The 15520-nt window shown below is 42.1% G+C and overlaps 1 protein-coding gene across 6 annotated transcripts in view; it reads left to right on the top strand.

The window, feature by feature from the left end:
* The window catches only part of mms22l (MMS22-like, DNA repair protein), a 176928-nt gene that overhangs the window by 66201 nt on the left and 95207 nt on the right, over positions 1-15520 (top strand). For all 6 annotated transcript variants that reach the window (XM_068025904.1, XM_068025889.1, XM_068025917.1 and 3 more), the window contains 2 exons: positions 4532-4758; positions 5760-6269. In XM_068025904.1, coding sequence (XP_067882005.1) covers positions 4532-4758; positions 5760-6269 — 737 coding nt within the window. The remainder of the gene's footprint in view (positions 1-4531; positions 4759-5759; positions 6270-15520) is intronic.

Here is a 15520-nt window from a genome sequence, read left to right as displayed (position 1 = left end):
ACAGTTTTCTGGAGCCAGACAACACACCAATATACCAAAAATACTGTTCTCTGAAACAACTATCTGTTGTGGTATATCCATCTATGAGCTGTGGGCGGAATTTTAGGTTGAGGAGGTGGTACCTCCCCCTCTGCTTAAAAGTCAGGGGAGAGCCTGTCTCCGCTGGGCCTGGAAGCCACGCAACAATTTAAAAAAAATTTGGGGGATGCGGGCGTCGCTGGCTAGGCCACCATTTATTTCCCATCCCTAATTGCCCTTGAGAAGGTGGTGGTGAGCTGCCTTATTGAACCACTGCAGTCCATGTGGGGTAGGTACTCCCACAGTGCTGTTAGGAAGGGAGTTCCAGGATTTTGACCCAGCGACAGTGAAGGAATGGCGATATAGTTCCAAGTCAGGATGGTGTGTGGCTTGGAGGGGAGCTTGCAGGTAGTGGTGTTCCCATGCATCTGCTGCCCTTGTCCTTCTAGGTGGTAGAGGTCGTGGGTTTGGAAGGTGCTGTCGAAGGAGCCTGGTACGTTGCTGAAGTGCATCTTGTAAACGGTACACACTGCTGCCACTGTGCATTAGTGGTGGAGGAAGTGAATGTTGAAGGTGGTAAATGGGGTGCCAATCAAGCGAGCTGCTTTGTCCTGGATGGTGTCAAGCTTCTTGAGTGTTGTTGTAGCTGCACCCACCCAGGCAAGTGGAGAGTATTCCATCACACTCCTGACTTGTGCCATGCAGATGGTGGACAGTGACTGGAGAGACAGGAGGTGAGTTACTTGCCACAGAATTCCCAGCCTCTGACTTGCTCTTGTAGCCACAGCATGTATATGGCTGGTCCAGTTCAGTTTCTGGTCAGTGGTGACCCCCAGGATGTTGATAGTGGAGGATTCAGCAATGGTAATGGCATTGAATATGAAGGGGAGATGTTTACATTCTCTCTTGTTTGAGATGGTCATTGCCTGGCACTTGTGCCACTTATCAGCCCAAGCCTGGATGTTGCCAGGTCTTGCTGCATATGGACACAAGCTGCTTCATATAAAATTGGCATATAAAGCTGGAATATAAAATTGCCAGAAAAAGCAGCAAGTCTGAGGATTGGGAGCAGTTTAGAATTCAGCAAAGGAGGACAAAGAGGTTGATTAAGCGGAGGAAAATAGAGTATGAGAGTAAACTTGCGGGGAATATGAAAGCTGACTGTAAAAGCTTCTGTAAATTTGTAAAGAAAAAAAGATTAGTGAAGACAAATATAGGTCCCTTACAGTCAGAAATGGGGGAAATTATAATGGGGAACAAAGAAATGGCAGAACAATTAAACACATACTTTTGTTCTGTCTTCACAAAGGAGGACACAAATAACCTCCCAGAAATATTAGGGAACCAAGGATCTAATGAGAGGGAGGAACTGAAGGAAATCAGTATTAGTAAAAAAAATAGTACTAGGGAAATTAATGAGGTTAAAGGCTGACTAATCCCCAGGGCCTGATAATCTACATCCCAGAGTACTAAAGGAAGTGGCCCTGGAAATAGTGGATGCACAGTTGGTCATCTTCCAAAATTCTATAGACTCTGGAGCAGTTCATACAGTTTGGAGGGTGGCAAGTGTAACCCCACTATTTAAAAACGAGGGAGAGAAAAAACAGGGAATTACAGACCAGTTAGCCTTACATCAGTCAAGGGGAAAGTGCTAGAGTCTATTATAATAGCAGAACACCTGGAAAGCATAAACGGAATTGGACAAAGTCATCATGGGTTTACGAAAGGGAAATCATGCTTAACAAATCTACTGGAGTTTTTTGAGAATGTAACTAGTAGAGTAGGGATAAGGGAGAACCAGTGGTTGTGGTGTATTTGGATTTTCAGAAGGCTTTTGATAAGGTCCCACATAAGGGATTAGTGTGCATATAAATATTTGTGGAGCCTTCTCTTCCTGTCAGTTGTTTAATTGTCCGCCACCATTCACAACGAGATGGGGCAGGACTACAGAGCTGAGATCTGATCCGTTGGTTGTGGAATCGCTTAGCCCTGTCTATTGCATGCTGCTTTCGCTGTTTGGCATGAAAATAGTCCTGTGTTCTAGCTTCACCAGGCTGACATCTCGTTTTGAGATATGCCTGGTGCTACTCCTGGCATGCCCTCCTGCACTTTTCATTGAACCAATGGTAATGGTAGAGTGGGGGATATGCTGGGCCATCAGGTTACAGCTTGTGCTTGAGTACAATTCTGCTGCTGCTGAAGGCCCACAGTGCTTCATGCATGCCCAGTTTTGAGTTGCAAGATCTGTATGAAATCTGTCGCATTTAGCATGGTGGTAGTGCCACACAACACAATGTTGGGTACTCTCATAGTGAAGACGCGACTTCGTCTCTACAAGGACTATGCGGTGGTCACTCCTACCAATACTCTCATGGACAGATGCATCTGCGACAGGTAGATTAGTGAGGACAAGTTCAAGTAGATTTTTTCCCCTTGTTTGGTTCCCTCACCACCTGCCGCAGACCCAATTTTGCGTGGTCCAGGCCCTTAATTGGCCTTAGTTGGGACTTTCGCCTTCTGAGCCAGGATGTCCTTCTTCCAAGAGCTGCCGCCCAATCAGAGAGTTGGCAGCTCTTCAGTCCCAGCAGTGCCATCGGGAGTGGTGGTCCCTTCTGGGACTGCAGTCAGCGAGAGGAGCCATGATGGACTTCACCCTTGCAACAACTATGTGGGGATCTGAACAACCCCACTTCTGACCTTATGATAGAGGGAAGGTCATTGATGAAGCTGCTGAAGATGGTTGGGTCTAGGGCACTACCCTGAGCAACGCCTGCAGTGTCATGAATTTGAGATGACTAGCCTCCAGCAATGACAGCCATCTTCCTTTGTACTGGGCCGTTACTTTACCTACTGGAAAATTTTCCCACTAATCCATTTTGATTTCAGTTTTACTTTACTGCTGTGCCAGTAATTGGCTAGATTATATTTGCCCTTTTTTCGTGGACAGAATGTATCTGGACAATTTTCCACCTTGTCAGTTAGATGTCAATTTTGTAGCATGCATTGGAACACCTTAGGCAGGGGTGTGGGTAGTTTTGAACCATAGAACCAGAGAAAAATTACGGTACAGAAGGAGGCCATTCAGCCCATCGTGTCTGCGCCAGCAGCACATGTCTTCCTCAGTACAGCCAGGATGATGATGTGACTTGTGGTCTTTGCTGTGTCAGTGCATTTCTTGATGTCACATGGTATGAATCAAATTGTCTGAGTATTGGTATCTGTGATGATGAGGGCCTCAGGAGGGAACTGCCATATATCATCCACTCAGCACTTCTGGCTAAAGATTATTGCGAATGCTTCAGCCTTTCCTGCTGCACTCACATGCTTGACTCAGCAACTGTTGAGGATGGATATGCTCATGGGGCTTTCACTGTCAGTTTTCTCAAGGGCTTGTTAGCTGTGATGTTGGTGCTTCTGGTTCCTGGGTCTATTTTTTGTGCCAGGATGAGAAAAATGATGAGTTGCAATGGCGGTGCCATTTGGAAGCAGAACGCTGTTCCTGTGTCAGGGCCAGTCCTCAGGGACCATGACGGCTGCAGCAGACTCAGACCACTGACTCTCAGTGGCAGAGGAGATGCTTTTGCTGTGGCCAGCCTAATATAGCAACCAACTGAGATTGGGGCTTCAGCCTCGTCAAGGGAAGATGAGCTCATAATGATTATATATCTGTGTTTATTAAATAACTTGGGACCCTGACATGGGGAGCTTGGATAAGGAAGTTAGCTAGTTGACTGAGCCCCACTCCCTCTCCATTTAAACAAATAGAGATGGCGATAGATGAGTATGACAGTGTGCAGAAGGAGAGTGTGTGGAGCCTAAACTGCATGGAAAAAGTGCTCGACAGGTCAGAGAAACCCTGTGTGTAAAATAACAAATATTTTTCAGGAATGGATTTATTTCTATACAGGAGATTATTGCACTTTCTTGGACTGCCTTCTGGTATTTACTTGTTCTTTCTCAGCCACTGTATTGGCACGGTGTGAGGTTGATTTTCACCAGACACCATTGTCACAGCTTTTCAGTCGAATTCAGCCATGTAAACCACCATCTACAGGCATAACTGCAGATAAATGTCGACCATCTTTCAGTGGTTTTCCTACTGACAAAGCCCATCATGGGAGGTTTTAATGTATTTTCAGTGGGAATTATGCAATCCCTGCAAATTTTTAATGTATAGTAGAGATGAGAGAATTGTAGTTTTTAGCTTTGAGTTGTTTGCACTTTATTAATCTGATTAAAGACCTGGTAAATTTTGCATGCTCATGTAATTGATGATACTTCGAAGATGTGGTTTCAGTCTGTTAAATTGGTTATTCTGCTAAGTTGTTTTCTGTTTACACGTGTATATTTTAAAGAACCAGGATGTGTTTGAAAAAAAAGATAGGCATATTTTAAATGATTCGTCTGTTGTGGGTTATGAGGTCAAGTCATTGACTTAATAAGTTTTATGCTCATGGGTTGCATTTGGATATCCTACGTATTGTTGAATCCATTGCATTCTCTGTTGTTACAGAATAGTGCTTTCAACATTCCTTGGCTTGGCTTGAAAGGGTTGGTGAGTGTGAGTAAATCTCCTTTATCTATGCTTGAATTGACAAAGACCTGTTGCTGTGGTGACCAGAGCTCCAACTTGTACCAGTCTCAGAATAGTTTTCAGCTCTTCCTCAGAATTCTGGCCCTGCAGATTACGAAAGGAAAGGAAACAAGTGGAACACACCCATGGAAACAGCTAAAAGGAAGGTAATAAAATATGGTATAAATGAGACTTTTCCCCCACACATTCTAACCCACAAGCCTTGTTAATTTAACACCACTCCGTCTAGGCCAGTTTGACAGAGGGGTCTTCAAACTGGGGTTAGGTCCCTCATTAACATGTCTAAGGGACCCAACACCTGTTTTAGGCGCCTGTCCCAGACACCTGAAAAAATAGGCTGATTCAATTTTGAGTTGCAAGTGCTTCAGTTTGCACTGGTATACAGGATGTTGAATGCAGAAATTGGGTTTTATTGCACCCATTTTATGGGTGGAATGAGGTCCATTTTGTAACCCATTTCTGTTAAGAGATTGGGATTTCTGTTAGGAGATTGGATTGCGACTGCTCTAACTTCTTTCTGTGGGACCTTTACAACCAGTAAAGAGTGGAAAGCTGACACTACATCAGTTTGTTTTGTAGATCTACATGAAACGCTTAGGAAACATTAACTTTAAAAGTAATTTATCTGATAAAATTAGGTGACTAATATTAGTTGCTAAGCGGCTATTTTAATATTGCTATATATCTGAAAGTTCACTTTATTTATCGAACAAAATTCTGTGCCTTTTAACACCCAAGATATGTACTGCAATGCAAAACTCGGATACACGAGTTTTGTTGTGAAAGTGATGCTTGCAGTATCTGTGGTGAACTGCATGACACAAATCATTCTGAATGAAAATGGGTACACTTTTGAAGTTCTGCTCATTCGTTTGCTAAAACCTATCATAATTCTTTTTTCCATAGAATAACATTAAATCTTTGATGAAGAGTTTTTTCTGCAAACCTTGGTTCAGGGAATGTTTTAACACTAAACTGGTAAATTTGCGATTTTGTGAGTCATGTGGTGCAGTCTGGAGTTACAACACCTTAATGAGATAATCCCACCTCTTTAAATGCATTGAAAACATTCCAGATGAGCTTTTTAGAATATTTTACATGTTTCAGTTTCTGCTGAATGAAACTAAGCAACCCGTTAATTTTCTAGGATTTATTCCAAGTTCCATCAACGGAAGATGCAGGAACTTACCGAGTTGGGACTTCAGAACTTTGTCAGCCTTTTTCTCGTCCTTGCAGCAGTGGCTGGTTTGGAAGATGTTGTCAGTCGGGTCTCAGACCTCCTGGACCTTTTAAAACCCAGTCTGCTTTCTATTCCCCAGCAATCGTTGATTTGGAAGGGCTATTTTGCTTTTCTTCTAATGTACGAGGAGAAGAATGTTGACATTAGTTTTCTTGCTACAAAACTGTCAACTAACTTTCACAATGTAGCTAAAGAGTTCTACCTGAAAACCACTGACCACACCCGAAAAGTGATTCTATGGCCATTGCTTTCAACATATATCGAAGCTGTTCAGGAGGTATTCGAGACCAGCTCCTACCTACACCTTTCAGAAGAGAAGCTGTTGAATGAAGGGTTTAGTTTGCTATACCGTGCCTGTAGGGAATCAGAACTGAACACAGCACTGACATTTTTACAGATTGTATTGGCTCGTTTGAGGTGAGTGGATATTCATATTTAATTTGTTCCTTATTATGATGAGGCTTTCCTTGAACCCTGCTCAAGTTTGCTCTGCATTTTGTAATTTTGCAATGACATCTCTGTAAAGAGACAAATGAATGAAATTGTCACTGAAGCATTGTTGCTAAGCATCCCCATAAATAGATTAGTGATATTCTTCTGAAAGTCTTTGGCCTGGAGCACTTTATTGGGTTGTTGCGTCCAAATAATTTGAAACCATATAGTGAACAGGCAATGGCTAAAGCTGTTGTCTGTTGCATTCAGTTCAGGGTCAGAACATGATATGCCACTGGAGAAATGAGGAGCAAGGCTCCCTGAAATCTGTTTGGAGGCGATTTTTGTCCTTGACATCCGATTTATGCTTCACAAATGTAATGACAATGAGAAGCTAGAACTGATTTACACTAACGTTAAACTTGTAGTGTGAATGCAGAGAAAGTCACTGCGGGATGGGCAAGCAATATTGCAAGACTTATGTGCTGACAGTATCTGATCAATCAGGCCATGTTATAAATTGCGCAGTGACAATCCTTAAATTGGGAAGAATAAAGTGGAGTGATAACCCACATAGATTTGCGTATTTTGCTGTTTCCCTACTCATATGTTGCCTCTTTAGAATGCAATATCAAAAGTATGTGAGCCTTAATGAGGTTTTTTCATTCGGGCTGCAATAAATGACATCTGCTTTTGACTGAAGTTGTTCTTTATCAAAGGATGTTCTGATGCTCTATTATGTTCACATAGTGCGAGCAGCCCTCCAGTATCAGCTAATGGATCTTTCTTCATGTTGGTCTGGATAGAGAGTATTGGTATGCAACTTCTCATCAAGATATTGCAGCCAAGCACAAACACCCTTTACAATAGGAGTTATTGGTTAGCAATTAAGTGTGGAAACCCAGACAGTTTTCCCAGTCTCTTTTTGGCAGAAATGTCAAGGCTCATTATGGCATCCACTGACAGGCTGAGATCAGCACAGACTGTGGTTTGAATGTGGGAATCTTCCAATGTGGCACCTCACTATTTGGTGGATTTATTCATTGAGTAAGTTAGTAGATCAAGAGACAGTTGTAATAGGTGTAGGTCTGTGGATGGTACAAGGATGGCAGCACAGAGGGTCAGACACAGCTTTGTCTGCTGCTTTGTTATAATGGCAGGTACCTAAAATATTAATAGTGTGAAACCATCACTTAAACAATAATCTTAATTTCAAATCTGGTTCAGTATAACAATAACAACAATTTGTATTTATATAGCACCTTTAACATAATAAAATGTTCCAAGGCACTTCACAGGAGCATTGTCAAACAAAACTTGACACCAAGCCACATAAGGAGATATTGAGACAGGTGACCAATAGCTTGGCCAAAGCGATAGCTTTTAAGGCAGTTATCAAAGGAGGAGAGAGAGGCGGAGAGGTTTAGGGAGGGAGTTCCAGAGCTTCAGGCCAAGACAGCTGAAGGCACAGCAGCCAATGGTGGAAAGATAAAAATTGGGATGGGCAAGAGGCCAGAATTGGAGGAGTTGTAGGATTGGAAGAGGTTACAGTGAGAAAGAGGGGCGAGGCCATGGAGGGATTTGAAAATAAGGGGGAGAATTTTAAAACTGAGGTGTTGCAGGACCAGGAGCCATTGTGGGTCAGCAAGCACAAGAGTGATGGGTGAACGAGACTTTGTGTGTTAGGATAAGGATAGCAGAGTTTTGGATGAACTCAGGTTTATGGAGGGTGGCAGATGTGAGGTTGGCAAGGAGAACATTAGGATAGTCAAGTCTAGAGGTATTCAAGACATGGATGAAGGTTTCAGCAGCAGATAAGCTGAGACAGGGGCAGAGACGGGCGATGTTACAGAGTTGGAAGCAGGTGCTCTTGGTGATGGAGCGGATATGTGGCTGGAAGGTGATCTCAGGATCAGATATGACATAAAGGTTGTGAATGGTCGGGTTCAGCCTCAGACAGTTGCTTGGGAGAGGGATGGAGTTGTTAGCTAGGGGACCGAGTAATTCATGGCTTGTTTCCTGCACCACCAAGTATCTCCTTAAACCCTTCTCCCCACTGCCTCCATTCAGTTATAGTAATGGCCTGACCTTCACCATAAAGCATAAAGTAAAACTAATCAATTATAATTCTGTCATGTTCAACTTCCTTCATAACTCTTCCGGTAACGAAGTAACGCATACCAGCCTATATCAGGACTTGACAACTTCCAGCCTTGTGCTGACAGGTAAAATTTGTGCCATATAAGTTCCCAGTAATGACTACCTTGGACAAGAAAAACTCCAACCACCTCAAGCCAACTTTCAACGGCACCAGCTTTGCTGAGCAAGGTGGCCACTGACTGACCTCAAAAATACTTCTGCCAACCCCCACGCATGCACGCATTTGCGCACTTTTTAAATTAAAATAAGTTAATAATAATAACTATTGATTCGAACCTTTTGCTCAAACAAGTGAGAATACTTTATGTAATGAATTCAGTGTCTTAGCAAGAGCTAAAATTGAGAGTTTGAACAATTCCAGCTTATAATGAACCTCGAAGTAGCTAAAGCAGATTTTAAAAAAAATTCGAGTGATGCTTTTAATCAGGGACTGTGTGTACAATAATAAAAGCAAAATACTGCAGATTCTGGAAATCTGAAATAAAACCATAAAGTGCGAGAAATACTCAGCAGGTCAGGCAATAGTTGTGGAGAGAGAAACAGAGTGAACGTTTCAGGTCTGTGACTTTTCATCAGAACTGTGTATACAATATTGAGACTGCCAAGTAACCTGATCAATTTTATGGGCAGCAATATCCGGAGAATTGAGAAAGGCAGACAGACATGAGAGAGTTTTAACCGGCCGCTAGAGTGTCTTTCCTCACGGCAGCTATTCAAGAGCAGTGTGCATCAGTGTGGCTCTATGTCTACGTGAATCATAGTGCAAGTAACATAGCGTGAGGGCATCATAAGGACGCGGACATGAACAGGCCCAATATGATCTTTGCAGGGCCGCTACGGTGCCCCTGGACTGGGCTTTCGCAGGTATAGGCAGGACCGATAATTTTGATTTTAAGTGCATCCCTGAAGACTGTGCACTTCAAAATAAAAATACCGGACAGTAAGGCATCCAAATCAGGTACCGGACAGGGGACAGACCACCTGAAAACCAGACTGTTTGGCCTAAAACTGGACAATTGGTCACCCTATTGCTGAGACCCTCCCATCAACGTTTTGGAGGTCTCCATTGACTAGCCATAATGTGTCTAGGCCAGCCAGAGTAACAATGCTGGCACAAGAGCAGGGCAAAGGCTTGGGTACTCTTGAATGAGTGGCTCAACTCTTGACCCCCTCAAAACCTCACTGTCACTACAAGGCCCGAGTCGTGAGCTTCGAAGTGCAGTCACTGTTGTTATGTGGGCACACACAAGAGCCGCTTTGCACACAGCCAGGTCCGACAAATAGCAGTTAGATAAATATCCAATTAATCTGTCTCGGTGGTGTTGCCAGCGGCATAGGTGTTGGCCAGCACACTGGTAGACTTCCCCTGCTCTTTAAATAGTGCCATGGATCTTTTATGGCCACTTGAGTTGGCAGACGGGGGTTTCACGATAACCTCTCATCAAAATATGGCATCTTCATTAAAGAACTTTACATCCTCAGGTTCTGAAGTGGGTCTTGACCCCATAACCTTCTAACTCAGATGAAAGTGCTACTGTTTTTTTTAAAAAGTGTAGAAACCCCAGCTTAATTGCAACATTAGAATATATAATAGCAAATTTTCTCTGAGAATATATTTGCCAACAATGATATATTGAGTAGTGGGGCTGCAGTGCGACGTGAAGCTATTAGCAAAGTATTTTTTAAATACAAAAAGATACCCAGTAGTATTAGAGTGGTGAGTGAATTAAATTCAAATAGTCAGCCAGAGACTGAATGTAATTCTTAGAGCTTGAATACATATACCGTCATAATTGGAAGTGAAGTGTTTTGGACTTTATTGTGAAATTCCTAATTTTAGTGATTGATAACATTAAACAGCCAATGTCAGGCTTTCACTGAAGGGTATATTATAACTGAGAGGCTTGGTGTCAAGGTTGGATAGAACATAGAACAGTACAGCACAGTACAGGCCCTTCGGCCCACGATGTTGTGCCAAACCTTTAACCTACTCTAAGATCAAACTAACTACCTACTCTTCATTCTACTATCATCCATGTACCTATCCAAGAGTCGCTTAAATGCCCCTAATGTATCTGCTTCTACTACCACCGCTGGCAGCGCATTCCACGCACCCACCACTCTCTGTGTAAAGAACCTACCTCTGACATCTCCCCGAAACCTTCCTCCAATCACCTTAAAATTATGCCCCCTGGTGATAGCCCTTTCCAGCCTGGGAAAAAGTCTCTGGCTCTATCTATGCCTCTCATCATCTTGTACCCCTCTATCAAGTCACCTCTCATCCTTCTTCGCTCCAATGAGAAAAGCCCTAGCTCCCTCAATCTTTCTTTGTAGGACATGCCCTCCAGTCCAGGCAGCATCCTGGTAAATCTCCTCTGCACCCTCTCTAAAGCTTCCACATCCTTCCTATAATGAGGCGACCAGAACTGAACACAATACTCCAAGTGTGGTCGAACCAGGGCCTTATAGAGCTGCAGCATAACCTCGCGGCTCTTAAACTCAATCCCCCTGTTAATGAAAGCCAACACACCATACGCCTTCTTAACAACCCTATCAAGTTGGGTGGCAACTTTGAGCGATCTATGGACATGGACCCCAAGATCCCTCTGTTCCTCCACACTACCAAGAATCCTGTCTTTAAGCCTGCATTCCGCATTCAAATTCGACCTTCCAAAATGAATCACTTCACACTTTTCCAGGTTGAACTCCATCTGCCACTTCTCAGCCCAGCTCTGCATCCTGTCAATGTCCCGTTGCAACCTACAACAGCCTTCCACACTATCCACAACTCCAGCAACCTTCGTGTCATCGGCAAACTTGCTAACCCAGCCTTCCACTTCCTCATCCAAGTCATTTATAAAAATCACAAAGAGCAGAGGTCCCAGAACAGATCCTTGTGGAACACCACTGGTCACCGAGCTCCACCTTTCCATCTACTACCACCCTCTGACTTCTATGGGCCAGCCAATTTTGTATCCAGACAGCCAACTTTCCCTGAATCCCATGCCTCCTTACTTTCTGAATGAGCCTACCATGGGGAACCTTATCAAACGCCTTGCTAAAATCCATATACACCACATCCACTGCTCTTCCTTCATCAATGTGTTTTGTCACATCTTCAAAGAATTCAATAAGGCTTGTGAGTCATGACCTGCCCCTTACAAAGCCATGCTGACTGTCTCTAATCAAACCATGCTTTTCCAAATAATCATAAATCCTGTCTCTCAGAATCCTCTCCAATAATTTGCCCACTACCGACGTAAGACTGACTGGTCTATAATTCCCAGGGTTATCCCTATTCCCTTTCTTGAACAAGGGAACAACATTTGCCACCCTCCAATCATCCGGTACTACTCCAGTGGACAGTGAAGATGCAAAGATCATCGTCAAAGGCGCAGCAATCTCTTCCCTCGCTTCCCGTAATATCCTTGGGTATATCCCGTCTGGCCCCGGGGACTTATCTGTCCTCATATCATTCAAAATTTCCAGCACATCCTCCCTCTTAACCTCAACCTGTTCGAGCATATCAGCCTGTTCCACGCTGTCCTCACAAATGACCAGGTTCCTCTCACTAGTGAATACTGAAGCAAAGTATTCATTTATGACCTCCCCTACCTCTTCCAACTCCAGGCACAAGTTCCCTCCACTATCCCTGATCGGCCCTACCCTCACTCTGGCCATCCTCTTGTTCCTCACATAAGTGTAGAACGCCTTGGGATTTTCCTTAATCCTACCCGCCAAGACTTTTTCATGTCCCCTTCTAGCTCTCCTAAGTCCATTCTTCAGTTCCTTCCTGGCTACCTTGTAACCCTCTAGAGCCCTGTCTGATTCTTGCTTCCTCAACCTTAAGTAAGCTTCCTTCTTCCTCTTGACTAGCTGTTCCACATCTCTTGTCATCCAAGGTTCCTTCACCCTACCATCCCTTCCCTGCCTCATCGGGACAAACCTATCCAGCAGTCGCAGCAAGTGCTCCCTAAACAACCTCCACATTTCTGTTGTGCATTTCCCTGAGAACATCTGTTCCCAATTTATGCTCCCCAGTTCCTGCCTAATAGCATTGTAATTCCCCCTCCCCCAATTAAATATTTTCCCATCCCGTCTGCTCCTGTCCCTCTCCATGACTATAGTAAAGGTCAGGGAGTTGTGATCACTATCACCGAAATGCTCTCCCACCGATAGATCTGCCACCTGGCCTGGTTCGTTGCCAAGCACCAAGTCCAACATAGTCTCCCCTCTAGTCGGCCTATCTACACATTGAGTCAGGAAACCTTCCTGAACACAGCTGACAAAAACTGCTCCATCCAAACTATTTGCACTAAGGAGGTTCCAATCAATATTAGGGAAGTTGATGTCACCCATGACAACAACCCTGTTACTTCTGCACCTTTCCAAAATCTGCTTCCCAATCTGTTCCTCCATGTCTCTGTTGCTATTGGCGGGGGGTCTATAGAAAACTCCCAACAAAGTGACTGCTCCTTTCCTGTTTCTGACTTCCACCCATAATGACTCAGTAGACAAACCCTCCTCGACGACCTCCCTTTCTGCAGCTGTGATACTATCCCTGATTAGCAATGCCACTCCCCCACCTCTTTTACCTCCCTCCCTATTCCTTTTGAAACATCTAAACCCCGGAACATCCAACATCCATTCCTGCCCCTGTGATATCCAAGTCTCCATAATGGATGTGTTACAATCTTCTGGTGAGGAAGCTGTGTTAAAGTGGGGAGCCTGAAAGAGGAAGAATAGTTTGCAGAATGGATCAAACTATGGATAAGTAAGCAGATCTTTTCTGAAGAAAAATGACAGAATGAAGGAGAGATTCTTGAATTCTGAATGCTGTAAACCTCATGTTGTGAACTGAGAATGTTATGATGTGTGCTGTTTATTGCTCAAAGTTGTTACCTGAATTATTTACTGCAGTTGTGAAGTGATTTATGACTTTAACCCCTTATAGGGACTAAACCAAATCAGGAATATATCCCTATGAATCTCCTTTAAATAAGTTAAAACCAGTCAACTTCTTATAGATACTTATTTGGGTCCAAAGGATTGGACTAGTTTTCCCTCAAAGAATGAAAACTAACAGAGAATATTACCATCTTTCAGATAGCTTATTTTTAATAATTATTGTTAAGTCATAAATATCCCAGATATTATAAGGGTCTGGGAAACTCTCTTCGATACCTATCTCTCCACTTAGAGACACAGAGGGGGGTTCTTGTAGTTGTATACAGAATACCACATGAGACGATTTATTAACTTTTATGTATTTATTAAAGAATTTAACATGCAATACACTTTTAAGTGTATAAGTATATCACAATATCAAATATTACTAAGTGATGTAACACATTATCTTATTTCTAACATAGAATCCAAAAGTTTAATCTTGCTAATGTTGCAGCAAAATATCTTAAAATATCCATCAAAATTTACAGTAAACTTTTACCTTAAATTCCCTGAGTAAACTATAGGGTGAGAAGTATTGTTTGAGGAATTCAATCCTTCTCATTTTTACTTTCGATTCCCTCATATTTATACTGTTTCCAAGGTGTCATCTGACTTTCTGGCATATAGGTATTACCTTTCTGTGTGTGTTTCTTGCTTTCAATATCCATATATGGGAATATCATTAACGAACATCTCCACTTAATGTCTTGCTGGAAATCCTCTGCTCTTGAAGTTGTGAGCATTTATTTGATCAAAATGTTTATAATTGTCTTTACTTGACATCTGTTTTTGTAAGCACTTTTCTAATTTATTATTTATTATATATAATTTTGTTTTATGGTAGCTTGAACTTTCTTTGTGGGCCAATCTGCCTACATTGACCAACACCATCAATTAATTAAATTTCTGGCTACCTTTTACTGATGTCACACAGGACATTTCAAAGTGTGTTCATCCTCCAATTCCCTGGCAACAGAAACACTGAAATGGATTTTCCAACTTGTTTCTGGTTCACATTCTAGTATAACAGGGACCTTGAAAGACCTTGAAATGTTTAACTCTACCTTCTTAAAGGGAAACGTCAGTAAGTCTTGAAAACTGACTATTTATTCAATCGTTAATTCTAAAAGGTATAATATATTAACTATATCTAAATTGTAAATAATTAAGCCTTTTATACCCAGATTCCATCACAGTTGAGGGTGTCTGATCTCTCAGGTTACAGAATTGGTCAGATCTTCTGTAAAACTAAAAACTGATGACGTTATTTGAGACTTCAGGTACCTTAGTTTTCCAGCAAACATTGTTTAAAATGAGGAATCATGAAAAGGCAAAGGCTATAATGTAGGGCACCATCACAAATTAAAAAGAAAAATGAAAGAAAACTAGACAAACCTGAAAATATTTTCACTCAGTTTGAACTGACTAACTTCTACTTATGACTTCTCCAGTAATATCTTACGTATTTAATATTATGTCATTCTCTAAAGATGATTGCCTCCTCTATTTCTGTGTTAACCCTGTAATAGGAAACTCTTGCTTCCGTTAGCTTAAGTTTTCTGGTACCAAAATCTCTCAAATGGTTGAGAGTTTCCACTTCTTTTCAATTATGTATTATTGCTTGATGACTGCTCAATCACACAGCAGATTGTAATAGAAGGAATGCAGCTTGTGCCATAGTGATTGTTGGACTTCAACACTAATTATGAAATTGATTTATTTCCAGTTTTAAGAATATAATTCAGTCACTGGTAACTGAGACTGGTTAAAGTTGAAAAATAATGTTTTGTACATGGTAAGGAATTAAAATAATAAGTAAAACTTATGGCTCAATCAGTTGGTGTTTTCTTCTGGAAGAGATGTTTTGAGTTAGCACAGAACTCTGTTAAATTAAATTCCTGTTGGCTAATCAGAGCTTTCTCCAGAGGCATTTTTGAGCTACAGCAGTTTTGCGCGAATATTTTCTTTTTAAAGTGTCCGAATTCATGCCTACCTTGATTGCAATCATTTAATAATGAATATTATGTTCGATTCTTGTCATGTGGACTAACAGAAAAATATATGTGTTTACCTGCCCTAGCCCATAATGTATTGTTAAATACTCAGAGAAGCTTTGTTTAGTTATT

The sequence above is a fragment of the Heterodontus francisci genome, chromosome 3 (genome assembly GCF_036365525.1).
Source record: "Heterodontus francisci isolate sHetFra1 chromosome 3, sHetFra1.hap1, whole genome shotgun sequence".
Lineage (NCBI taxonomy): Eukaryota > Metazoa > Chordata > Chondrichthyes > Heterodontiformes > Heterodontidae > Heterodontus > Heterodontus francisci.
Note: the sequence above shows the minus strand (reverse complement) of the source record. Positions and strands in the feature narration are given on the sequence as shown.